Genomic DNA, 26,031 nt, shown 5'->3' with positions numbered 1-26,031 from the left:
TTTTGGACAAGCTATGTTAAATAATGAAAACTCAATATCCCACTTATTTTTAAGTTCATACTAACCCACAAGATATTTCCCCTAAGCAAATTTTACTTTGTACTTTACCAGTAAGGTTTGAAGGGGGGAAAAAAAAGAAGGGGGAGAGAATGAGTCTCTGAAGTAGAGAAATCAAACCTTCCTATATGTTGTGTGTGGCACCTTCTATATATTACTTGTGATCAACGTTGAGTTTTAATAGCAGTCTGATATTTGTTCAGTAACATATTACTCACCCATTTGAACATGGTTGATTACGGGTAGTTTTAACTATCATGGATACCTTTCTATTTCCTAAAGATGTTTCACTTTATATCCTCATATTTTAGTGCAAAAGACCCACCTATGACTGCCAAAAAGTTTATGTACTTATTATCGACTCAACATAAAAGGAGAAAAATTTCACATTTGGCATTAGTCCCCATACTTCCAAAATGCTACATTCAACATCTCATGCCAAGATCTTGTGCTCATCAGCAATTTTTTAGAAATGCTCAGGGTACAAAATAGCTTACCTAACATATGCAGATGAGCTAGAAAACCACAGTCTTGACTATTACACCATTGCCACCCTTACCTGGTATTATGAATCTCCAAAGAACTTAAGCTACAACCTCATCAGCAAATGTTACAAGTAAAGTGCCATATCAAAGTCATTTTCTCCTAGAGAGGAAAACAGGCAGGGAAGATGAGGGAGTAGAAAAGATAATTTACCTGCATCAATTTTCTGGAGAGCTCATTAGTGAGGAACTCTTCTTCTTTCTCATAATTTACAGCAAGTGTTTCCTTCTCCTTCTGCAAAGCCTGAATTTTCTTGAATAAAGTGTTACTAATGAATTCTTCTTCCTGCTCAGCCCTGGCTTGCTGTTTAAAAAAAAAAAAAAAAAAAAAGGAAAGAACAAAACAAAACACGTTAGGGAAACAGGAAATTTACTAATTGAAATATAGTTCTTATTTCCGGAAAGGGTACCCATTTTAAACAGAGCTCTATTTTTAGCTGTGAACCAACACACTCAAGAAATGCAAAACAGAGGAATTCAGCAGAGTCTATAGAAATGAATATTACTATTATGCCAAAGAGGCCCCCCTTCACTATGTGTGGTCCTTATTCTTAAAGTGATATTTCAAAGAAATTAGCAAAGATCACATTGCAGTTTTTATGAAACTGTCCCAAATCAATAACCAGAATACAGAAAGATCCTTCTAATGTAGCAGACGGGTCCAGTCCTGTGCTATGTACATAAATTCATGATAACTCTCACAGGTTGCTACATCTCGAAGGTTTACAATTAAAATATCTGGGCAACATTTTTTTACTGAAGCAGAGCTCAACTCACTTAAAAGTAAAATTATATCACCTCTTTATAATGTCACCTAAAGGGTTTGGATAGGTTTGGATACGCCATTAAAAAGGCATTATGGGCCAGGTAGTGACTTCCACATGTAATCCTAGCACTTTGGGAGGCAGAGGTGTGTGGATCACTTTGAGCTCAAGAGTTGAGACCAGCCTGGGCAGCATGGCAAAATCCTGTCTCTATCAAAAATACAAAAAATTAGCCAGGCATCATGTCCCACGCCTGTGGTTCCAGCTACTCGGGAGGCTAAGGCAAGAGGATCACTTAAACCCGGAAGACGGAGGTTGCAGTGAGCTGAGATCATGCCACTGCACACCAGCCTGGGTGACAGAGCTGACAGAGATTATGTTGTCTCAAAATAATAAATAAAATAAAAAATAAAAGGCATTACAAATGTACACGGACACATGTTCACTGAATAGCTGAATAATTACTAGAAAAAAAAATTACACCAAATGGCTGAAAACTAGTTATTAGGAGGTAGTGGGAATCTAGGGGTGAGGGGTAAAGGGGGGTGAGAGGGGCTTTATTTTTCACTTTATTTCCTTACTCGGAATTTTTTAGAGATGAAGTCAATAAGAGGGATTCGTGAATTTTAAAAATAGAAGAGAAGGGAGTCAAGCATTATTCAATGGAGATGAAAATATTCTTCTGTAGATACCCTCCTCTCTCCCTGAAAAAAATGTTTTCATAGATTAGGCTTATTATTATTCTGTCTAAACAGAAAAGCCTAACCATCTTTGAAGGAAATTAACCTTTTCAAAAAGGGCATCCGTGTTTCAAACAAACTCAATTCTATTTAAAGAACTTTTTAAACCACAACATTTTGATTCATTTATACCAAATAATGCATTTCTGTTTTATCTGCCAATCGAGGGAGGAAGAGCCACATGAATTCCAAGCCTCCAGCACCTGTCATTTATAATATTCCAAGAGAACCAGACCAGCAGAAGACAAAAGGGCACCCACATTAAACGATTACCACCTCTTACTGTAAAAGGCTCCGACAATCAATCCCAACTCTGGCAGTTTCGATTTCTGTATATACTCACCAGCTTCCCCAACATCCACACACTCTAATATCCACAGTTTCTATGGAGTCCACCCTCCCTGCTCCCCATCACTGTGGCCCTACAGGAGGTATACCAGCTTTTGGTACTGCTTGCTGAGCAATTCTACAAAGAGAGTCACACATAGTACGCAGACTGAAAAACAGAGCTACACAAACACAAACAGTGGAGGCTTTGGGAGAAGGTCTAGTACTTACATTTTTTAAGCCATTCTGGGGCAGTCCAAGAGAGCTACGCAACAAAGACAAAATCCTTCAGCTAGTAAATTTGTATTACCAGCCAAGGCACCCAGTGAGCAGTCCATAGGTTCCCCCAGCGGTTCCCTTACATACCTCCTATTTCATTAACGCTTCTCAATGTCTTACTCCTTCCACTACAGTCAAGGAAAACTGCTAAGAACTCGTACTTCTCCTCCCCCTTTAAATCAATCCCCACTTGCCTTCCAAACTCTCAAACTTAAGGATTTCACACTAGTGCCATGAGCAGGAATCCAAAGTATTTATTTAAGACATATTTGACACATACATATCCAAGCCTGCCATCTATCCAAACTACTTGTTTTTCTGGTTTTGACCAACAAAGTCCTATATGATTTGAATTCTGACTATTCTAAAAGTTAAAGAACAGAAAGGTTGAGAGGAACTGTAGCGCTCTTGCAGGTGATTCTAGCCTTGGCATTCAAAAGGGTGGTTGCCATAAACTCATTTCATTATCAGATCAGACTCAACTTCTTGCACATTAACGCACATTTAGTATTTTAGATAACTGGTAAATTTTATTATAAGCAGTAAAAGTGAAGTGGACTCAGAGGCTAGGCAGAGCACCTTTCCCTTTACACAGGGGCCTGGAAGTGATAAATAGAAAATAAGAAACAAAGAGATTATTCCTGTGAGAAGTTGAAAATCAACCTTAAGAGTTTATTTGTGAAGCACCCCCCCCCAAATCATCTAGCTACTAAGTTAGAGACAGGAGATTTCACTGTAACATACAAAAGAACTTTCGGTAGAAAGCAGATTGTGGCTCTAGGCCAGGCGCGGTGGCTCATGCCTGTAATCCCACCACTGTGGGAGGCCAAGGCGGGTGGATCACGAGGTCAGGAGTTCAAGACTAGCCTGGCAAAGATGGTGAAACCCCGTCTCTACTAAAAATACAAAAATTAGCTGAGCGTGGTGGTGAGTTCCTGTAATCCCAGCTACCCAGGAGGCGGAGGTTGCAGTGAGCAGAGATCGTGCCACTACACTCCAGGCTGAGTGACAGAGTGAGAACCTGTCTCAAAAAACAAACAAACAAACCCCAAAAAGAAAGCAGATTAGTGGCTCAAGCAGAGGGGATGGGGAATGACTGCTCAAGGCTACACAGTTTCTTTTTGAGGTGATGAAAATGTTCTGGAATTAGGGCTAATACTTTGCAAAACCTTCCCAATATACTAAAAACCACAGAACTATATACTTTAAAAGGGCGAGTGTTACAGCATGTGAATTGAATTATATCTTGATTTTTAAAAAAGGACTCATAATCAACACCCTGTATTCACAGAGGACCAGTTTCCTTTGCGTTTCTTCCCAAGGACGGCAGCAAAATGTAAAAATGGAGAGAGCTAGGCCTGCTCTAAATGTGCCTTCCAAAGATGTGTCACAGGTCCTGGGAGGCCGAGGCTTTGGCAAACAAAATTACTCACTGTTTTAGAATAGCTACTTATTTCTAAGCGAAGCTTATTAATAGAAAATGCCACTCTTCAGGACCACTGAATGAACATCAGAAACTGTTCTGGTGCAGCCTGTTAAAATCTGGCTAACTTAGCAAAGGGTTAACATGGCCTAACACAGCTTTAATCAGAGGTCTCCTTTAGCTAAGATTTTGCCAGTTCTTAGTTCTAATTGCCTCTTAGGGCATCTAAACACCCAGAGAAAACATCAGTACAGGATTTCCAGGTCCCCCAAATGTAAAACCCCAGCTCCCTCTTTTTCCAGTTGGTGCAGATCATCTTAGGAGTGAGCATATAAATGAGGACAAAAGGCAAACATGCTATATCCCATACAGTCTCAGGAAAAAGAAAATTTAAATTGGATACCGTGTCCTGACAATATGCATAAACTTAATTACCAGAGAATGAACCATGCATCATAAAAAAGTATTCAGTGTCCACTTGACCTCTCCCTGCAGATTTCTCCCCATATTACATGGAGTATCATCTCAATCTCAGTCTTAGTCCTGTTTGTTCCCCGCTAATCCCAAGGCAAGACTTTTTATTTAAGCTATAAAACAAATTACCTTTCCAAGGTATTGCCCCAAAAGCAGTCAGCAAGGAGCCAGGTAGACAGTGGCCTATAAGCAAAGAAGCAAGCCCCAGGTACCATTCACAAGGCATGAAGGTGCACAGAGGGGAGAAAAAACAGACTACCTCATGAAATCTTATTATTAGGTTTATCAATATATTTCCCTTTTTACCTAAAATGCTTGCAAGTCTCAGCATATCTAAACACATCCCAATTCAAAATTTAAAATCTATTTCCAAAGCTAAATAAATGAAGCAACGTTTACCTATAGCTCTGTAAATTCTCAAATAAAAATGTGAACAAAAAAATTAGGAACTCTTTGAAGGAAGAAACATTTTCCTACTGTTTTCTGTTTGTAGGGTAGACTGGGAAAATCTGGGGGAAACAGAAAAATTTATGATATTTTCGTGTTCCATATTCTGGTTCTAGTAGCTATATTTAGAAATTAAATTTGGTATAATCATAATCAATTATTTGTGTAATTTAACACATTGCCCCTCACCCAGCAGTAATCACTGTCTGTTAATGTGAGGACTAGACCACAAAGCATCTCTTCCTCATTCTTTTCCCATCCTACTAAAATCTAATAAAAGGGAAATAAAAGGGAGAGTAGGAACAGGAGAAATTTACGAAGTCTCGTGGGGAAAATAAACACCAAAAATACAACAGAAAATATTTTCTCCTGAGTCACCACATATTTAGGCAACCACACTCTAAATGAGCATAATTTTCTGCAGATAAGGAAAACACAGTTTGTTCTGACCTACTGCTAACATGACCTGAGCACAAATTTGATAGATTCTAATGTGATTGTTTAGTGTTTCTGTTCTTTTATCAATGGCATTTTGGAGATCAAGGGTTAGTACAGAAAGAATTTTAAAACCCTTCACAATAGCACTCAACCACTGAAGAGAAAATCCAAGTGCCAAAACCAAAATCACGTAGGGTGGTGCAATTCATAATCTATTAAGCATAAGAAAAAGAACAGTTCTTCAAAGCAAGAAATGACAGACAAACATCTATTTGATAGCAGCCCTATGGATACGGTCAGGAGAAAGTTCAAGTGCCTACCAAGATAACATATTTGCACAGATTTTTTTTTAAAAGAATTACTTTTAAGTTAGTTGATGACTTGTTCTAATAACAAAGAATCATGAAACTAAGACATCTTGAAGCTTTAAGAAAGAGTCCAGGCAGGCTCTATTTATTATTCTCATTATTTAAGTTTACTAGTTTGTTGTCTAGTCACAAATTAATGATCTTAACATCTCAGTTTAAAATAGCATCTGAAACCACATTATTAGGATAGCAGGGACCACCCAACACACAGGCAACCGAATAAAAACTTGTTCTGTTTAAACTGTCCTTTCCTAGGTATACTACTGCACATAATGATTGTTCTGGGAGATGGTCAGAGTTTAGCAGAATCCCTCATGACCAATGGCTGGCAACTCTTATAGGATTAGCTTGACTGTTGGTCACAGAAATGGGTTTAACAACACCAACCGCTGTCCTGCAGGCATCTGTTTAATACTTAAGTGCCAGTGCAGCAGGGGTAGGTAACAGATGACATGGAGAACAAGCCTGTATGTGCCTTTATTTCTTGTATTAGAAGAAGCAAGAAGAAGATTTCAATCACATGCCTGAGAATTACGATTCTCCATTTAGTCTTAGGAAGCACTAGACTAGTATATGTTTCCTCCACATACTGTACACTAGTTCACAACAAAAGCAACTAATAGTTGATAATTGAAGCATTCATATTATTTCCTCCATTCCAGTATTGCCAGCAAGTCACTAATATACACAGGAATTGGAGCAGAATCATTATTAGCCCTGGCAAATGCGCTAATTCTGCCTCAGATACTAAGCCTAGGCCATAGTTACAGGACTGCAGGGCAAGAGAGACAATAGCACCAAAGAGTGACTTTCTGGATAAGAATTCTTAAGTTACTAAATTTTACCAACTGTGGTTTCTCTCAAACCAGCTTTCATGAAAGACCAGGTAGTCGTCACTGCCCACCCCCATTTGCAGTGGACAGACACATGTCCTTCTGGGCATGTTCCACTGCACATGACTAGAACACAGCTTTGCATACACACCTCATCATGTCAGTTCAACATCCAACCTGCTCCATGCCTGGTTCAAGAAGATGGATCCACTGGTCACTTGCTTGGATACAGAGCAATGAGAAATTGCTAGAAAAGTAGCTAAATGTTTATGCTGGATTTATGAACTTATTTCCTTATAGGCAAGGGACACACAGTTGAAGTACTAGCCTGCAGACCACCCTTTAGAGGAGGTTCATAGACACTATCACACTTGACTCACATTGCCTGGTTTACAAGGTGGTTGTGCCTTTGTCCAGCTGTATGACCCTAGGGGAATCATAGAACCTCTTCAGGGTGCTGTTTTCTCCTCTAAAGTGAAAATAAGGGCACCTCCCTCTGGGTTGGTTGTAAAGATAAACTGAAATAATTCACATAAAGAGCTTATCCCTAGTGTCTTGCATGCATTAACACTAAAAAGATACAAAAAGAGTTGGGGAGGGGACATGAACAGAAGGATTAATGAGAAAACAAGGAAGGTTTCTGGAAAAAAAAGTGTGTGTGTGTGTGTGTGTGTGTGTGTGTGTGTGTGTATGAAGGTAAAAGAATCTCATGTTGTGTTCTCAAACGAAAATCATACAAAAGACACAAACCACCATAAATAAGTTCCAGCAGAAACAATCCATTTTGGATCCCATATATATGCACTAACTCCCCTAAATCCTCATCATCCACTAGGCCTGATACTCAAATTCTCAGAAACTATAAAATAGCTTTATAAAACATTTAGAAAACAAAATATGATGAATGAGCAGCAAGAGACCAACACAAAAGATCGGGCAGGTTTGAAAAGAAAACAGAACTTCTTAAAATAAATGTTTAGATTCATCTTGGGTTTTCCATTTCAATAGCAAATCTGACACCACCGAATAGCAAAGCAAGTAAACCAAAGACAAACCTAACAATTAATCCGAAATGTGGCATAAAGAAGCAAGATGATGGAAAATGAGAAAGATTATCAAATCACATAGGAAGGGAAATTAAAAGATTTAATACACATATAAGTAAAGACTAAGAAGACAAGTACAGAGAAAAAGAGGGAAAGAGTAACAAAAGATGATGGCTGGGAATTTCCCAGAACTAATGAAAGACATGAATCTAGAGATACAGAAACCACCACTTTGGGAGGCGGAGGCAGGCATATCACTTGAGGCCAGGAGTTCAAGACCAGGGTGGCCAATATGGTGAAAGCCCATTACTACTAAGAATACAAAAATTAGCTGGGTGTGGTGGCACACACCTGTAATCCCAGCTACTCGGAAGGAAGGCTGAGGCATGAGAATCACTTGAACCTGGGAGGCAGAGGTTGCAGTGAGCCGGTATTGTGCCACTGTACTTCCAGCCTAGGCAACAGAGTGAGATTCTGTCTCAAAATAAAGTAAAATAAAATACCTTAAGCCACTCTGGGTGGAACAATAAACCCTCCAATCCCAGAGTCCAGGCAAAAAGGCACTGCTTCAGCATGAGAGGCATAAGCAAAACTGGTCTGTGTGTAGGAAACCCTCCCATCCCCAGGACTCAGACACAGATCCAATGCCCCCAAGGAAAGGCTGGAAACTCTTCTGCCCATATACACATCAGATTCAAGGCAGTTTGACTACCAGATGAAGAAGGTAAGAGGAAAGCTGAGGAGACCCTATCTCCATGACCCAGGTACCAGGGCCTACCTTAAACTGGATCAGAGGAACTGAGAACCATTCCCCTGCCTCTACAATGAGCCCAGATATGAGATCTAAACCACTAATGGTAATCTAATGCTGAAGAAGGGGCCAGGGCTAGATTATACTATAGCCCAGACATTTGAGAACTTATAAAAAAGCTGAGAACATAAAGCAAGCACACTGAGGAAAGTGGGGCACTCCAGGCACTATTTTAAGTGTAAGGGAATAGCAGTTCACAGCTGGAAGAATTTAAAACCTGTGGCAGAATGAAGGAAATAACATGAAGACCCAAATCCAACTCAATTACTGATCAAATTAACTCACAATCCTGTATACGTGACCTAATAGAAGACGACGTGTGCTCATTTCTAGGAATAAAAACGACTGGGCATGATGGCTTATGTCTGTAATCCCAGCACTTTAGGAGGCCAAGGTGAGTGGATCACTTGAGCTCAGGAGTTCAAAACCAGACTGGGCAACATGGTGAAATCCCATGTCTATGAAAAATTTAAAAAGCAAGCTGGGTATGGCTGGGCACGGTGGCTCATGTCTGTAATCCCAGCACTTTGGGAGGGCAAGTTGGGTGGATCACTTGAGGTCAGGAGTTTGAGACCAGCCTGGCCAACATGGTGAAACCCCATCTCTACTAAAAATGCAAAAACTTACCTGGCCATGGTGGCGAGCACCTGTAATTGCAGGCACAAGAACTGCTTGAACTCGGGAAGTAGAGGTTATAGTGAGCCAAGATCTCTCCACTGGATTCCACCCTGGGTGACAGAGTTAGACTGTCTCAAAAAATAATAAAAAGAAATTTAAAAAAATAATCTGGGTACAGTGGTATGTGCTTGTAGTCCAGCTATGCAGGAGGCTGAGATGGAAGGATCACTTAAACCCAGAAAGGTCGAGGCTACAGAGAGCCTTGATCGTGCCAATGCACTCTACTCTAGGCAACAGAGTAAGACTCCAACTCAGAAAACAAAACAATTTACTTTGGTCTCTACTGGTCTTCTACACACAATGTCTGGCATTCAATCAAAAAGTACCAAGAAAAAAAAGTCACAATAACAAAAAAAAAAAAATCAGAGATAAGACAACAGAAAAGACTCAGGGATGACCTAAATGTAGGAATTATCATACAGTGATCTTAAATAACCATGCTTAAGATGTTTAAAGATCTAATGGAAAAGGTAAACAACATACATAAACATATGGGAAATTTCACTGAGATAGAAACCAGAAGAGTTACATGGAAATGATAGGAATTTAAAAACTAATCAGAGATGAAGAATTCCTTCAATGGACTCATCAGTAGACTTGGCGTGGCTTAAGAAACTTTACTTAGTAAACTGAGTAAGTCAATAGAAATTATTTTAACAAATAAACTGAAACAAAGAATGATGGAGATGAGGGACAAACAGATTATCCATGGGTTATCAAATGGTCTAACCATTTTTTTCTTCTAATACTCCAGTTACACTAATAAGACAGAAGACTTGAGAAGATATGGAAAGTTTCTTCCAAAATTAATGAAACAGAATGAACCACAGATTCAAGAAGCTCAGAGAGTCCCAATCAGGATAAATTCAAAAGGAACAGAAAACAGACACATCTCCCCAAATAATTATAATCAAACTACAGAAAATCGAAGACAAAAAAGCAGCCAGAGAAAAACGACAGTATAAAAATAGTGAAGGGCCGGGCGCGGTGGCTCAAGCCTGTAATCCCAGCACTTTGGGAGGCCGAGACGGGCGGATCACAAGGTCAGGAGATCGAGACCATCCTGGCTAACACAGTGAAACCCCATCTCTACTAAAAAATACAAAAAACTAGCCGGGCGAGGTGGTGGGTGCCTGTAGTCCCAGCTACTCGGGAGGCTGAGGCAGGAGAATGGCGTAAACCCGGGAGGCGGAGCTTGCAGTGAGCTGAGATCCGGCCACTGCACTCCAGCCTGGGCGACAGAGTAAGACTCTGTCTCAAAAAAAAAAAAAAAAAAAAAAAAAAAAAAAAAAGTGAAAAGGCAGCTGCGAAACTGAAGGATACTTACAATACACTGTAACAAACAAGTGACTTGTATCCTACATAAAGAACAACTTGATAAAGAAATATAACCTCTGGCCCAGCAAAGTGGCTCACACCTGTAATCCCAGCACTGTGGGACATAGTGGACGGGAGTTCAAGACCAGTCTGGTCAACATAGTGAAACCCTGTCTCTGCTAAAAACACAAAAAATTAGCCAGGCAGGGTGGTGGGTGCATGCCTGTAGTCTTAGCCACTCAGGAGGCTGAGGCATAAGAATCGCTTGAACCCAGGAGAAGGAGGCTGCAGTGAGCTGAGATCATGCCACTGCACTCCAGTATGGGTGACAGCCAAGCTCTGTCTCAAGAAAAAAAAAAATTATATATATGTATATATATACACACACACACACCACACACATACATATATACATATATACACATATATACATATATACACATATATACATATAAAACCTTCGATGGGAAAATGACACAAGCAGGCATTTTTAAAAATGAAGATTTAAATGACAAATTATTAAAAGTTCATAATCACCCTCAGAAGCAGTTAAAAAGGTTTACGATCACAATATCTGATCTTAATCACAATATCATATCCCAGAGATTGACAAATAACAAGTTTGATAATATCAAGTGTTGACAAGTATGAAGATCAGTGGGAATTCTTATATAACATATATGGCACTGTACATTGGTACAAATATTTTGAAAAACTAAGTATTTTTGTACTCTACTATGCAGCAATTCTACTGCTACGTATATGCCCTACATAAACTCTTCCACGTATAGAAGAAAGCAGTTGTAACATATTCATTGTATTGCTGATCCTTAAATAAAATACTGGAAAACACCTCAAATACCTATTCAGAAGAAAAACCATATATTCACACAGAAAATTAAAAAGCAAAGAAATCAAAAGAAATACAGTTAAATACAATATGAATAAAGCTAAGAAACACAGTATGGAGTCAAAGAAGCTGCAAGAAAGAACATTTTTTAATAAACTAAAAAAATCAGAAGAAATGATAAATTGCTTAGGGATACACTTACGACATGAAGAGGTGGGAGGAACAGAATAGGAGTGAAATTCATAGGTAGATGCAATGGTATCAGTACCATTCTTGAGTGGTAGGAATCCAGGTGCTCATTCTGTCATGCTTTATAACTTACAGGTGTTATATGGTCCACTTATTCTTTTGTTTGAATAAAATATTGCATAATGAAAATGTTAAACAACGTTATAAATATAACTTGGTGGATAAACCATTTTCCCTCTTAGAATTCATACATGTTTTAATACAAAGCTGAAAAATATTATGCTACATGACAGAAGCTTGATGCCAAAGACCACATATTATATGACCTCATTTATAGAAAATGTCCAGAATGGGCAAATTTATAAAGACAGAAAGATGTGTGGTTGTGTAGGGTTGGGGCAGGGAAGGCTGGGTGGTGGGGAGAGGAATAGTGAGTGCTAAAATTAGATTATAGTTCAACTCTGTAAATATAATAAAAACCACTGAATTGTATATTTTACATGTGTAAATTTTATGGTATATAAAATTATATATCAACAAAGCTGTTTTTTAAAAAAAGCATTCTCTATAACATACATGTTTCTCATATATCAGAAATATCAATGAAATATAAAAATGTTAACCTTAGAAAGCAAGGAGATACAGACTTAAATGTATGACATAATTCAATAAAACGTGAAAAAGCCCTAACTTTACATCACTGTAACAATTCACTATAAAAAATGGGGCATGTCTAATACTTATCACTTTGATGTATTTAGAAAAATAGCTAGCCCATCGTTCAAATATCATTTCTACTAGAGTTATAGGCACATTCCAACTTATAAATGCGCTAAAAGTTACAAATGTTCTAATTTATAAGTTAGTTGTTAGGATAACATTTTCTATTGCAACAACATAAACTGCAGTTAGTTCCTATGGCCAGCTTTCAAAAACTCATTCATGCCATGATGTAACTGAATTCTGCTATGAAAAGTAGCCTGAATCTGGGTTCTAAAAGCAGAGATTCAAAGTAGAAGAGAAGAAAGTCCCCCCACCTTTAAGTATGGAACCAGTTTAAGGCATAATTTTCAAAAGCTCCCTTGGTAGTTTACTCTTCCTCTCAGAATTCTTTACCACTTACTGCTATACTTACCAGAGGCACAGTCCACTCAAATTGCTAAATCCCTAACCCCAGTAAAGCATAACAACCAAACAATCCTTTCCCGAAAATAAATCATGCCCGCAAATCAGCAACCTTCCTTTCCTTACAAAACAAAGCTAGCGCCTAACAACCCTTTCAGTGGGCAACTGAGAAGAAAGCAATCAGACTGATCCAAATTATTAATATACTAAGATGTGAAAGGCTTTCTTAACGCTGATGATTATTTATTTTTTTTAAATTATACTTTAAGTTCTAGAGTACATGTACATAACGTGCAGGTTTGTTACACATATATACATGTGCCATGTTGGTGTGCTGCACCCATTAACTCACCATTTACATTAGGTATATCTCCTAATGCTATCCCTCCCCCGACCCCATGACAAGACCCAGTGTGTGATGTTCCCCTTCCTGTGTCCAAGTGTTCCCTGGTGGTCTAGTAGTTAGGATTCGGCGCGCTCTTAACCCTGATGATTGTTCTGTGGGGTGTAGGAGGGCATGATAGGATCCCTGCCAGAGTATTTTCTGCCAGAACAAGCTTACTCAATCAGTTACCTATTGTTATGTAACAAACCATGCCAAAACTTAAGGCTATAAACAACAACAATGTATTGTCCTTACTCTATGGGTTAATGGGTGGTTTCTTGGCTGGTTTCACGGGGCTCACTCACATGGCTGCATTCAGGTGGAGGTTCAGCTGAGCTGAGACCCAAGATCAAAGCCAAGATCAAGGGATAGGAAATAGACTCCCACCTCTTAATGACAGAAACAGTATAGACCTCCTCAGATGTATGCATGATATATAAAAAAGAGATCAGACAAAAAAGGGCTGTGCCTAACAAGTCTCAAACCACACACATTTGTAAGAACGAGAGTCACAAACTACAAGGGAGCAATGAGTACATCGGTGTTCTGTGTTTGTGATTCATATCAACGATTAACTTAATGTGCGATCTTCAAGTTGATCAAATTACTACCTCCAAAACATTTCAGCTCAGAAGCTACTGGGGAAGTTTTTCACCACCCTTGGAAGATGTGTTGTTAATTATGAAGGCCTCTAACCAGCTTTTTACAAGAAACCTATCAATGCCCCACCCTCTACATCTCTACCTATCCCTGACACCGGAGGTTTCCAGCTCTGGCTCAGGGGCAATGTAACACCTGAAGAACGGGCTATAACATTTCAACAGTTATACATTCTTGGAAAATGTGAGGTGTTTCTCAGTTGCACCCGTGCAGAGAAAAGGAGGTAGTCAAGTACCTCCTAACTTCAAAGAATCAACAGGGGGAGCTCTGTGATAAAGTGACCTCTGCAACAGAAAGTAGGGCCAATTACAGACAGAGATGACTGCCAAATCCAAGGCTCCTCCCACCCTTCCCAGCAAGGTGCATTCCCTAGGACAGAGAAATCTTAAAGGAAATTAAAAACAACAAAACAAAATAAAAATCCAAGCAAAGAATAAAACTCACTGGCAGTTGATCTCCATGTGGACGTTGATTGATTGTAAAATGACTGCAAAAGAATATGATTCCAGCTGGGTGCAGTGGCTCACACCTGTAATCCCAGCACTTTGGGAGACCGAGGCGGGCAGATCACAAGGTCAAGAGATAGAGACCATCCTGGCCAACATGGTGAAACTCTGTCTCTACAAAAATTAGCTGGGCGTGGTGGTGCGTGCCTGTAGCTCCAGCTACTCGGGAGGCTAAGGCAGGAGAATCTCTTGAACCCAGTAGATAGAGGTTGCAGTGAGCGAGATGGCGTCACTGCACTCCAGCCTGGCAACAGAGCGAGACTCCATCTCAAATAAATAAATAAATAAATAAATAAAAAATATCATTCCTATCATTCCAGATTAAATACTGGCCATGCATCATTCACTGTGTGCCTAATGCAAAGCTTCTCTATGCCAGGAATCCTAAATTTCTAAATAAGTTCCCATGACTTCTGACATGGGCAGAGAGAACCTCAACACTAGCCCCAGAAGGTTATCTTCCATCTGCCTCCTCTCCCCACACCCCATAATAAGTTCCTAACCAGAACTGCTGCCAAGTAGAAAAATAAGCTACAATCATTTGATTTCTAAAAGCTATCATCTATGATGGAGCGTCTCCTACATGGGAAGCACTGTGCGCATGTGACACTGCATACCACAGACACTGTCCCCACCCTGAAGGGGTACATAATCCTCCCAGCAATTAAAGAAAAGCAACATCATTAATCCATACATTTAGCAATTGGCCTTGGAATGATCTTGTCTTGGCTACATAAATAGCCTCAAGAATAAAGAGATTTAAAATGGGATTAAGCTGCACAGAGGAAAAAGCTAAGCATTTTTATCTACTGCAGTAACAGAAGAAATACGAGAGACTACTCAAGGCCTGAGGTCTGGCACATAAGCATCCTCCTGCTGAATAGGGTGGAGCACGAACCTACAGAATTATACCAGCTGTATAGATGCATATACTCGTATAACACTGGACAATCACCCTTGATAATGGAGGAGAATGTTTAAATATTGATTGTGTTCCTGGCACCATGGCAGGCTCTTCCATACAGTATCGCATTTAATCCATACACTGACTCCACACATTTCGGCCCCACATCATATATAGGGAAAGTAGCTCAGAGAGGTCAAGCAACCTGCCTGAGGATCTCAGCTACAAAGTATGAGGGCTATGATTCAAGCAAAGCCTGGAATGGCTCCAAGGCTCCTAGTCCTACTATGGTCTAACTTCAACAATCCAGTAACAATACCCTCCTCCTCTGATCCAAAGGCTGCAGCATCATTCTCCAAAAGTCACTAACTTGCCACAAAAGCCAACATTATTTGTGCTGCTGTCAGTGCCTGAACATCACAAAGCAGCTCTTCTTTAGAAAGACATGCCCTGTAATTTGCTTTCTCAAACTAAAGGGTAACTAAATGTTGGGTGACCAACAGGTACTCTTTAATATTTGCAAAAGAGCCACTTTCTGCTATTGCTGCCATCACTTCAAGTAGTAGAATACATATTCCCTGATGGCATACATGCCATATGCATAGTGTTCCTGTGTGTTGACAGCAAGTTGTTGTAGGGTAAATGCACCAGAGAGCAACAACTTAAGCACATCCCAAGAATGACCCATATGGCAGAGGCACCTGAATGTGTGTTCTGAGATAAAGAATCTGGGGTGGCCAATCTGGAGGTTCACATCTTCTAGACCAAAAATAAAATTCTAAGGCTCCCCTAACCATCTGAATGGACCCCTTCTCTCAGCCAAGAGTATTCCAAGGTTAGCCTGAAAAACTGATTCAGACCAAAAACTGATGGAAGAGAGGGTCAGACATGCCTCATTATACCCTCCTCCCTTTTTGAATTCAGGGAAAGCCAACCAGCATTAACGTCAACATAGACCTTAAGTCTGGTAAGAAACATTTATAATCTGTTCTCTCTGAAGCCTGCTACTTTGGAGGCTTCATATGTATGATAAAAATGCAGTCTCCACAGCTCCTTAACATAACGCACACATTCCTTTCTATTGATAACTTTTTCAACCAATCGCCTTTTTTTTTTTTTTTGAGACAAGGTCTCACTCTGTCACCCAGGCTGAAGTGCAGTGGTGCTATTACAGCTCGCTGCAACCTTGACTTCCCAGGCTTGGATAATTTTCCCACCTCAGCCTCCCAAGCAGCTGGGAATACAGGCACGACACAATGCCCAGTTAGTTTTTGTATTATCATTATTATTATTATTTTGGTAGAGATGGGGTTTCGCCATGTTGCCCAGGCTTGTCCTGGGCTCAAGCAATTCTGCTTGCCTCAGCCTACCAAAGTGCTGGGATTTACAGGTGTGAGCCACTGCTCCCGTCCCAGACAAACTTTAAATCTACCTACTCAGAGTGGAAGCCCCCACTCTGAGTTGTCCTGCCCTTCCAGATCAAAACAATGTAAATCGTATGCGCATCGATTGATGTATTATGTTTCCCTAAAGCATATAAAAACAAGCTGTACCACCATGAGCACATGTCATCAGGACCTCCTGAGGCTGTGTCACAGGCATGTCCTTAACCTTGGCAAAATAAACTTTCTAAATTGATTGAGACCTGCTTCAGATACAATCTAAGCCCCCATCCCATCCTATGGCACATGGGCTGTACAGAGGATTAAGGCCCTGAGTTTTGGGGTAAATGAAGGTTGCCAGGTAGAAGTTAGTAAGGGGAGGGTGTGAAGTGAAAATTCTATACAAACTGCATGCTGTTTGCAAGGGTTGCTGTTTTCCTGCCAAGCCCATCACCACTGGACCGCGTGATTTTCCTGCCCAGTCCACCACCACTGGGCCATGCAGATATGCTGCCCAGCCCACTGCCACTAGACAGTTTCTGTAATTAAGGTGGTTCTTCTATTCAGCCCACTGCCACTGGATACTCTTCCCTGGATGAAAGCCCCTAATAAAACCCTACATCTCATTTGCTGGCTCCAGGTCTCTTATTTGGCCTTTGAACCTGGTGCCCTCCCTACTGAGGTTGATAGGGGTTTGGCATGACAACTCTGCTAATTTAACTTTATTCTTCATGCTTTCCTCCCCTTCTCTTTCATGGTTCACTGTGCCTAAGCTTTACAAACAATATGGTTTATGATGAACACCTGCTTTCCTTTGAGATCCTGGAACTTTGGTACATGCCAAGCAGAGCCAGCCCCCAGTAAAAACCCTGGGCTCCAATGAGTATCCCTGTTACATGACACTTTACACGTGTGGTTATAATGCAATGCTGGGGGAATTAAGCACATCCTGTGTGACTCTACTGGGAGAGGACTCTTGGAAGCTATGCTTGGTTTCCTCTGGACTTTGTCCCATGCACCTTTTTCTTCTGCGATTTTGCTTTGCGGCCTTTTGTTCTAATACATCTTAGCCATGAGTATGACTAGATACTGAGCCCTGAGTCTTCCTAGCAAATCATCAAACCTGAGGGTGGTCCTGGGGACTCCTGACACACTCTGTATCTAAAAAGAATACCTTTTAACCTGTCTTTCAAAAGCCAATGGGAGCCACAGGAAAGAGCACACTTCATCCCTACCACGACCTAATGATCTCAGTGTAGTGGCATAAACCATAGCCCAAAGTCTTCCAGTTAAGTGCAACACGACTAAGAGGGACATGAGACCACTTAGCCAGAAAAGGCTCCTCAGATCTCCAGACTCCTTTTTTCTTTTTTGAGACGGAGTCTCGCTCTGTTGCCCAGGCTGGAGTGCAGTGGCGTGATCTCGGCTCACTGCAAGCTCCGTCTCACGGGCTCACACCATTCTCCTGCTTCAGTCTCCCTACCTAGTAGCTGGGACTACAGGCGCCCACCACCACACCCGGCTAATTTTTTTGTATTTTTAGTAAAGATGGGGTTTCACCGTGTTAGCCAGGATGGTCTCGATCTCCTGACCTCGTGATCCGCCTGCCTCAGCCTCCCAAAATGTTGGGATTACAGGCGTGAGCCACTGTGCCCAGCCAGATCTCCAGACTCTTAACCAACTGCCAACTTGTTGTCACCACCTAGAGAACATACAGGCACCTCTAACATAATCGACCCCAAACACCTCTCTGGATTCCTTCTCCTCTTTCCTAAGCAGTGAGACATGGAGTTGGCTCAAGCCAAAAAAAAAAAAAAAAAAAAAAAAAAAAAAAAAAAAAAAAAGGCAAGAAGTAAGCCTTGGTTTTCTTTCCCTCACTACCCTTGTGCCTATTTAGCCCATCAGAAAGTCCTGTTTCTAATGGAAACAAATCTTGAATGTCTTTCTGGCATTCTCATTGCGTTTGCTCCAGCTACTATCATTCCTCATCAGGCTTACAACAGCCACCTACCTGGCCCTGCTGATGCTTCCACTCTCATGCTCATATAACCCGTGCTCATTCTGCACTCCCACAGTTTTAGAGATGGAAAGCTGACCCCTTTGTTGCCCTGCTCAAACCCTCCAATGGCTTCCCATCACACTAAGAAATAGTGATTCCTTACCCTGGATCATCTACCAGCCCTCCCATGGTCCAGCCTCTGCCTGCCTCTTGCCCCAACACTCATGACACTCCAGCCACTCCAGCATATCTGTTCCCACACATGCCACACTCACAATTCCTGCTGTGGTATCCAGGCACTAGCTAGGCTCTCTGCCACGTAGCAGGCTGGCTGTCATCTCAGATCCCCCCGAAGAGGCTGTCTCAGCCATCAAACCTAAAGAGCCCTCACCACCATTCACCACCCCATTACACTGTCTTCTTTCCACTGAGGATGCATCTTGCCTACTGCCACCGGGATATCTTTTTACTGTTTTTCATCCCCGCCAGAACAATCGGGGCCGCTGGTGACTTTAGAACCTAGAACTGCGCCTGGCATATGGCAAGTACTCCGATACCGGTTAACACATGCGCACTCACTGAGACGTGGAAAAAGGCTTCTCTTGATCTCAACCTTTTCTCCCCACCCTCCTCTGCCGGTTAACTGAAGTTCAAAGCACTGAGTCAAGTTCTCATGACAGAAAAAAATAAGGTACTACATCAGTGCTCTCGGAGGAGCTCAGAGTCTAGTAGTTCCAGATCCATCACCACTTTTCACACCCCCACATCCACTTGCACAGATGCCGCTGATACCAAAACACAGCACTATACTTGGTAGCTCTAACTCTTCCATCCTGTCACCACTGTTGGATCATGAATCAAGTTGTAGTGGATGGTACGTGAGTGACCCCCAGCATTAAGTTTCTTCATCCTCTTTTTGATAAGAGGACTCTCCTACATTCAGGTGGGACACAGGATCACCCAGCTAGATTACATGTCCCAGACTCCTGAGCAGCTAGGTGGGGCTACGGGGCTAATTTCTGATAAACAGGAGGTGGATGGAAGTGGCATGCAACTTTGGAGTCATAGCTTTTAAAAAGAAGCAGTTATCATCCATGCTCCTTCCCACTTTTCACAGGGTAGAATCGAACCAGAAGTTATAAGGCAGCTCCCACCACAATGGCAAGGCTAACACTCCACGAGATGGTACAGCTACAAAATAGGAAGACCCCAGCGAACAACCTCACAGAGGAGTCAACCACCAGCCCCGGACTATTAAATGAGAGCACCATAAACTGAGCAGCTGTATTTAGGGGTCTCCCCATCAGCAGTTTAGCTTCTGCCCTGTATAATTCCTGAAATGAAAACTCATCAGGATAGGAGGAGAGTCAGAGCTATGTTTAGAAATGAAAAGCTCCCCCAAGATACAGTAAATTGGAGAGGCAAAATGCTAAAGAGTATGCACATTATGATCCCATGAGTAAAGTTTTATTTAACAAGAATATACAAATAAAATGCTTTCATGTATTATACATGAGAGTTTATATTATATAAACATGTATAAGTATCATGTATATAATTGTAAATATTTTAAAAATTAATAGAACTGTGTCTAAGAAATGTTAACAGTGCCTCTGGAGTTGTTAAAGCGGCTAATCTGTCACACCACATTCGCAGGGCTAAAAACACCACCTTGTATATACAAAGCACTCAAGTACATAAAAATAAACATTCACCTGTGTTTATATGTGTATGCACGTACACACAAATCTAGGAGGGACTGCTTTGTAGGCAACGGATTCCCAAAGCTCAACATCAAGATTTCATTAGCATCACCTAATATTCATTAAAAAAAAAAAAAAAAAAGTTGACGCACTACTGATGCCCAGACCCTTGACCTGACAAACTGGGTCAGCTCTGAGAGATGGCGCCCCAAAGTTCCAATGAACAGTTTGGTTGGAGAGCCTGGAGCAGATAAAAGATAAGGCGCTAGCTAATCAGGGGACCTCAGCCCTCGCCCTGGTTTTGCTGTTAACTCTTAATTAACCTTGGCAAGCTACTTACTTTCTTCAGCCTGCCTACATTTCCCCATCTGTAAAATGGGAGATAATGAGGAGTCCTTTATGGCACAGCACACATCCTGCCTTGTGAGGGGGCAGGGGATCCACGCTGCTTTGAACAAAAATTCCCACATAAGTATTCCCCAAATTCAGTTGCTAATTGGCAAAAAAAAAAAAAAAAAAAAAAGATAGCACTCTGATTACATGTAAGGATACAAGTTCTCCTCCAATAGTAAAAGGCTCCTCAAACAAGGGACTTAGGAGGGAATAAGAGGGGAAATGGATTACAGAAAACTAGAAAATTCTCAAGTATAAAGAAAATAAGGAGTCAATTATGAAAAGCACTGCTAATATTATCCATCCCTTGTAACCTCTGTGCTTTCATTTTACAAAATTGGTTCACATTATATGCACACTGTATCCTCACTCTACTTACTAGATTTTAACTATCTCTACAATTAAATGTTCCTCCAATAATTTTTGATGTTGTAAACAACCAATCTCACTGATGTGCCAAACCATCTCTCTAATGCCTGACATTCCTTCCAGCTGTTTCCAATGCTTCTGCCCTAAGAAGAATCATTACAATGAACATGCTTGAACAGTCTGAGGCTGTGCTAGCTGGATGTTTCTTCCAGCAGATTCCCGAACCTTGGGTATCAGTATTCAGTTAAGATATGGAGGCTTAAGCTGCCTACATTTGCAGCTACAAAGCTGTGTCTGTTTCCTGTGCTGTTGCAGGTAAGAAAATGGTAGCCAATTTACATCCTGTTCTTTGTCTCCTTGCTCATGCGAAGGTATCCAGGGGTTGGGCTTCGGAACTGACTTACTATGGAAGCCAACTCCTCTGAAGAAGTAAAAGACACACTGCTTTAACTATAAGACTGGCTTTGTGAGTTGGAGGTTACTGATGTATGAACATTTTCTAATTTTCAGTGAGTAAAGAGGGATGGAAGGTTTAACCTCTAGCAAGGGGTTAACTTTCAGCATCAAGTTTCTATTCTAGTTGAACACAAGGATTTATGGTCAAACTAAATCTCACCACCTTGATACCCGGGGCTGCATCCAGTCAAAGAGGATAACTTTCCAGATTGCCAGCAGGGGGGCGGGGTGGGGGGCGCGGGGCTGCAGGGAGATAACAACATTAGATAGTGCAAGAGCAGTAACTCTTCCCTGCTAGAACTTCTAAGAAATATTGCTTAACCTGTCATTAGGAATTAAGGCGAAAATCTAGCACAGGTCCTCAATCCTTTAAACACAATTCCAAAATCCAGAAGACTGAAAACCGAAAGCTACACTTGGCAAGTAACCAAACAACTGCGTTCATTTGGTGGCAAGACTGATCTGAATTGACATGAGGCTTTCTGCAGCTTTATCATCAAACTTAGCCTGCCTGTTCACATGTTTTGCTGAGGTGGTTTGATGTGTCTGCTGTTCCAACCCACTGGCGCTGCTACAGTATACGTGGTAGGTGCTCAGTACCTTTCCACAGCCCCACTCCCTTTTATGGGATGGATTGTGTCCTTGAAAAAGATATGTTCAATTCCTAACCTCACATACTTGTGAATGTGACCTTATTTGGAAATAGGTTCTTTGCAGATGTAATCAAGTTAAGATGAGATCATTAGACTGGGCCCCAATCCAGTATGACTGCTGTCCTTATAAGAAGGGAAAATACAGACAGAAACATACAAGGAGAAGATGACCATGTGACTTCAGAGGCAGGGACTGAAGTGCTGCAGCTGCAAGCCAAGGAACGCCTGGAGCTACTAGAAACTAGAAGAATCACAGAAGCATCTTCCCCGGCCAGAGGTTTCCAAGGGAGAACAGCCCTTACCAACACCTTGATTTTAGACTTCAGGCCCCTCCAGAACTGTGAGAAAATTTCTATTGTTTCATGCCACTGGGTCTGTGAAACATTGTTACAACAGCCTTGGGAAACAAACACCCTACTCCCACCACTGAAAAACCTAAATTCTAAAACACATCTGGTCTCATGGATAAAAGACTGTGGAACTATATTTTAATATTTAGTATTTCAATATGCCACTTTATTCTGAATATTTCAAAGTAACTGCAGGTTTTTCATTCTTGGTTTCTGGCAATGGTATTTACCTAAATTTGTGATGATTTTGTAATAGACAGCTAATTAAAAAAAAAAAAAAAAGGAAAAGGACACAGAACACATATTTAGCCTTTCAAATTATCAAAACAGAACAGTTAAAACAATCCAAGTACATCTTAAATCCTTTATATGAGAATGAATGTTCCCCATTTCTATGATGTTGAGGCAGTAGCACATTTGGACACAATACAGCTGTCAAAATCCCAAATGCTGCAAAATCATCCATGGTCAGTGAAGATCTATGACATCTAATACTGAAAGAAAACAAAGTGAAAGAATGGTGAAGCATGTCCGAAGTATAGACATTCATTTCTTTACACATTTACCTAGCAAATACACACACACACACACACACACACACACACACACACACACACCCCTACGTCAATTCCATATGCCAGAAGGCACAGGGAATATAATAAAACTATAATGAGACAGGACCTTATACTCTAACAGGAATGTAACAGAGGCACAAACTGATCTTCTCCCAGTTCTAAAATGTTTTCTTTGGCACTAAACTTGCCTTCTGTTAGCCTATCCAATGAAGACTAGAGTTTCTATAATTGTATCATTTTTATCAAACATTAAAATTATCATTTTTATGAAACATTAAAATTATCACTTTGAAATACTCCATTTACTTAAAGGTGCTTCATGGATTAACCAAAGATATATAGAGATCAATATACAAAGATATTTACGGAAATGCCATCCATACCAATGCAAACAACCAATTCATCAACAATAGGAGACCAGTGAAGGCAGAATGCTCCCTCCTGCAAACTTTGCCTCAAGATGTCTACATTTGAATTCCCAGAACTCATGAAAATGTTACCTACATGCAAAGGAGAATTAAGGGAACAGATAGAATTAAGGTTGCCCATCAACTAACTTTAAAATAAGAAAATTATCCTGGATTCTCTGAGTGGGACCTGTATAATCACAGAGGTCCTTTAAAATGGGCAATGGAGGCAGAGAAGAGATCAGAGTGATGCCTAGTGACAAGGACTTGACTTGCCATTGCTGGGTTTGAGGATGAGGAAGAGGCCATGAGCCAAGAGATGCAGGTAGCCTTTAGAAGTTGGAGAGGCAAGAAAATGGGCTCTCCTCTGGGGCTTCCAGAAAAACTGCAGCCCTGTCACACTCTGATTTTAGTCCAGTGAGACCCATGTTGGACTTCTAACCTACAAAACTATGAGATGATAAATCTATGTTATTTCAGGCGACTAAACTTGTAATAATTTGTTACAGCAGCAACAGGAAACCAATATAGGCAGTAATAAATGATGGTTTATCCTGACAATGAAATGATATGTTGCCATGATTAAGAACAAGTGAAAATTGTCATGATATGTGTTCAGTTGGGGGAAAAAAAAAACCATGCCAGGAACCACAATATGACCCAAATTTTGCTAAAAGGCTCACACCCCCTCGGATACGTTAGAAATGACTAGAAGCACATAAACCAGAATAGAGGTGGTTGTGAGGGATGGCACTGATGGCCTAGTATCTATATAACGAACCTGTTTTTCAAATTTTCTCCAAAAAATAGCTATTTATCATTACTAAAATATATTTAAAGACTGGTAGAGATCTGCTCATCTAGGGTGGCTGTTACAGGGTACTCAGTGACTCAACCAGGAAAGGTTTGGGACAGGTGAAGTCTTTCTGAATTGAATACCACATAGAGGAAAAAGAAGGTTCGAAAGGCAGAGAAGTTCAAAGGTTCTTGTCCAGGTGAGCTTCAAGGACAAAGACCTTGTTTATCTTTCTATCTGTGAATGCTGAGTCCTTCACACAACTGGCACTTCAAGCACTAGCAGTTCATCTTAAAGTTGCTGATCTGTTGAAAACTACATCACAAGTCCAAGTTGCACCTCCCAAGGAACGAAAACCTGTTTAATTCTCTAGTTACAACATGGCAAAGTTTGAGTTAGTGGTCTACGCCAATGCTATTATTTCATCAAGCCCTAATATTTTTAGTGTATGATTCTGGAGAATGCAAAGTGTTTCAGGAACACATACATTACATTAAGACAGAGACCTCTGTATGCAATTTGATGTTTAAGATCTACAAAGCAAGTTAACTAGGTAAACCAAGACAAAAGCTCTGCCCAGCCCAAGCCTGCCATATGACATTCTGAATGTGATTCATGATATTACGCAAAGGAAATTGCTATTTGGACATTAACTTGGGAGTATATACTCCTATCAAAATACTAAACTCTGCAATCCCAAAAAAAAAATGGTTGTTAAAAAAAATCTTAATACATTTGCAATGCCAAGTACGTGGTCAACAAGCCTACACACATACACAAGTGCATGCACACACGTCTTTTTTTGTTGTTTTTTTTTGAGACCGAGTCTCGCTCTATCTCCCAGGCTCACTGCAACCTCTGCCTCCCGGGTTCAAGTGATTCTCCTGCCTCAGTCTCCCTAGTAGCTGGTATTAAGGCACGCATCACCATGCCCAGCTAGTTTTTGTATTTTTAGTAGAGACGGGGTTTCTCATGTTGGCTAGGCTGGTCTCGAACTCCTGACCTCAGGCGATCCACCCACCTTGGCCTCCCAAAGTGCTGGGACTGCAGGTGTGAGCCACCACACATCATTTTTTAAAAAAATCACGGATGCATTACAAGCCCAGCTGCCTCACTAAATAGATTATTTGCCATCACTATTCTGCCACCATAAAAGTTTCTAACATTTTTGAAAAGGCTCCCTTACCTAGAAAGGATACCAGGCCCAGGCGTGATTTTTTTTTTTTTCCCTTAAATAGGCAAGGTCCACCAAACTTTTACGACAAAGACAGCTGCCATGTTATATAAACTACACCTGTCAAGGGGGGAAAAAATAAAGAAAAGCTATCCAAAAGTAGCCCTGCTTCCAAACTGGCCTATCAAAAAACCCAAAGGCCATTTTTATATAGCACATATACAGAAATCTTGAATAAAATATTAGCAGCATGAGCACAGCAATGTATTAAAATTAAAAAAAATTATAAGCTGGTAGAGTTTATCTCAGAAATAAGTGGATAATTCAACATTAGACAATTGTATTTCATTACATTGAGATTTTAAAAATACAGTCAGGTGTTGCTTAATGACAGGTTATGTTATGAGAAATGCATTGTTAGGTGATTTCATCATTGTGGGAACATCAAAGTATACTTACATAAACCTAGATGGTATAGCCTACTACACACCTAGGCTATGTGGTATGGCCTATTGCTCCGAGGCCTGTACAGCATGTTATTATACTGAATACTGCAGGCAATTGTAACACAATGATTAGTATTTATGTATCTAAACATAGAAAAGGTACAG

At 40.6% G+C, this 26,031-nt stretch overlaps 1 protein-coding gene across 1 annotated transcript in view; it reads right to left on the bottom strand.

The window, feature by feature from the left end:
• Positions 1-26,031, bottom strand: part of CCDC6 (coiled-coil domain containing 6) — a 120,526-nt gene that overhangs the window by 62,977 nt on the left and 31,518 nt on the right. The window contains exon 2 of the mRNA XM_050803056.1: positions 754-903. Within this exon, the coding sequence (XP_050659013.1) occupies positions 754-903 (150 nt within the window). The remainder of the gene's footprint in view (positions 1-753; positions 904-26,031) is intronic.

This window comes from Macaca thibetana, chromosome 9 (genome assembly GCF_024542745.1).
Source record: "Macaca thibetana thibetana isolate TM-01 chromosome 9, ASM2454274v1, whole genome shotgun sequence".
NCBI classification, from domain to species: Eukaryota; Metazoa; Chordata; class Mammalia; order Primates; family Cercopithecidae; genus Macaca; species Macaca thibetana.
The sequence above is the reverse complement of the archived record's forward strand: the minus strand, read 5'-3'. Positions and strand labels throughout refer to the sequence as shown.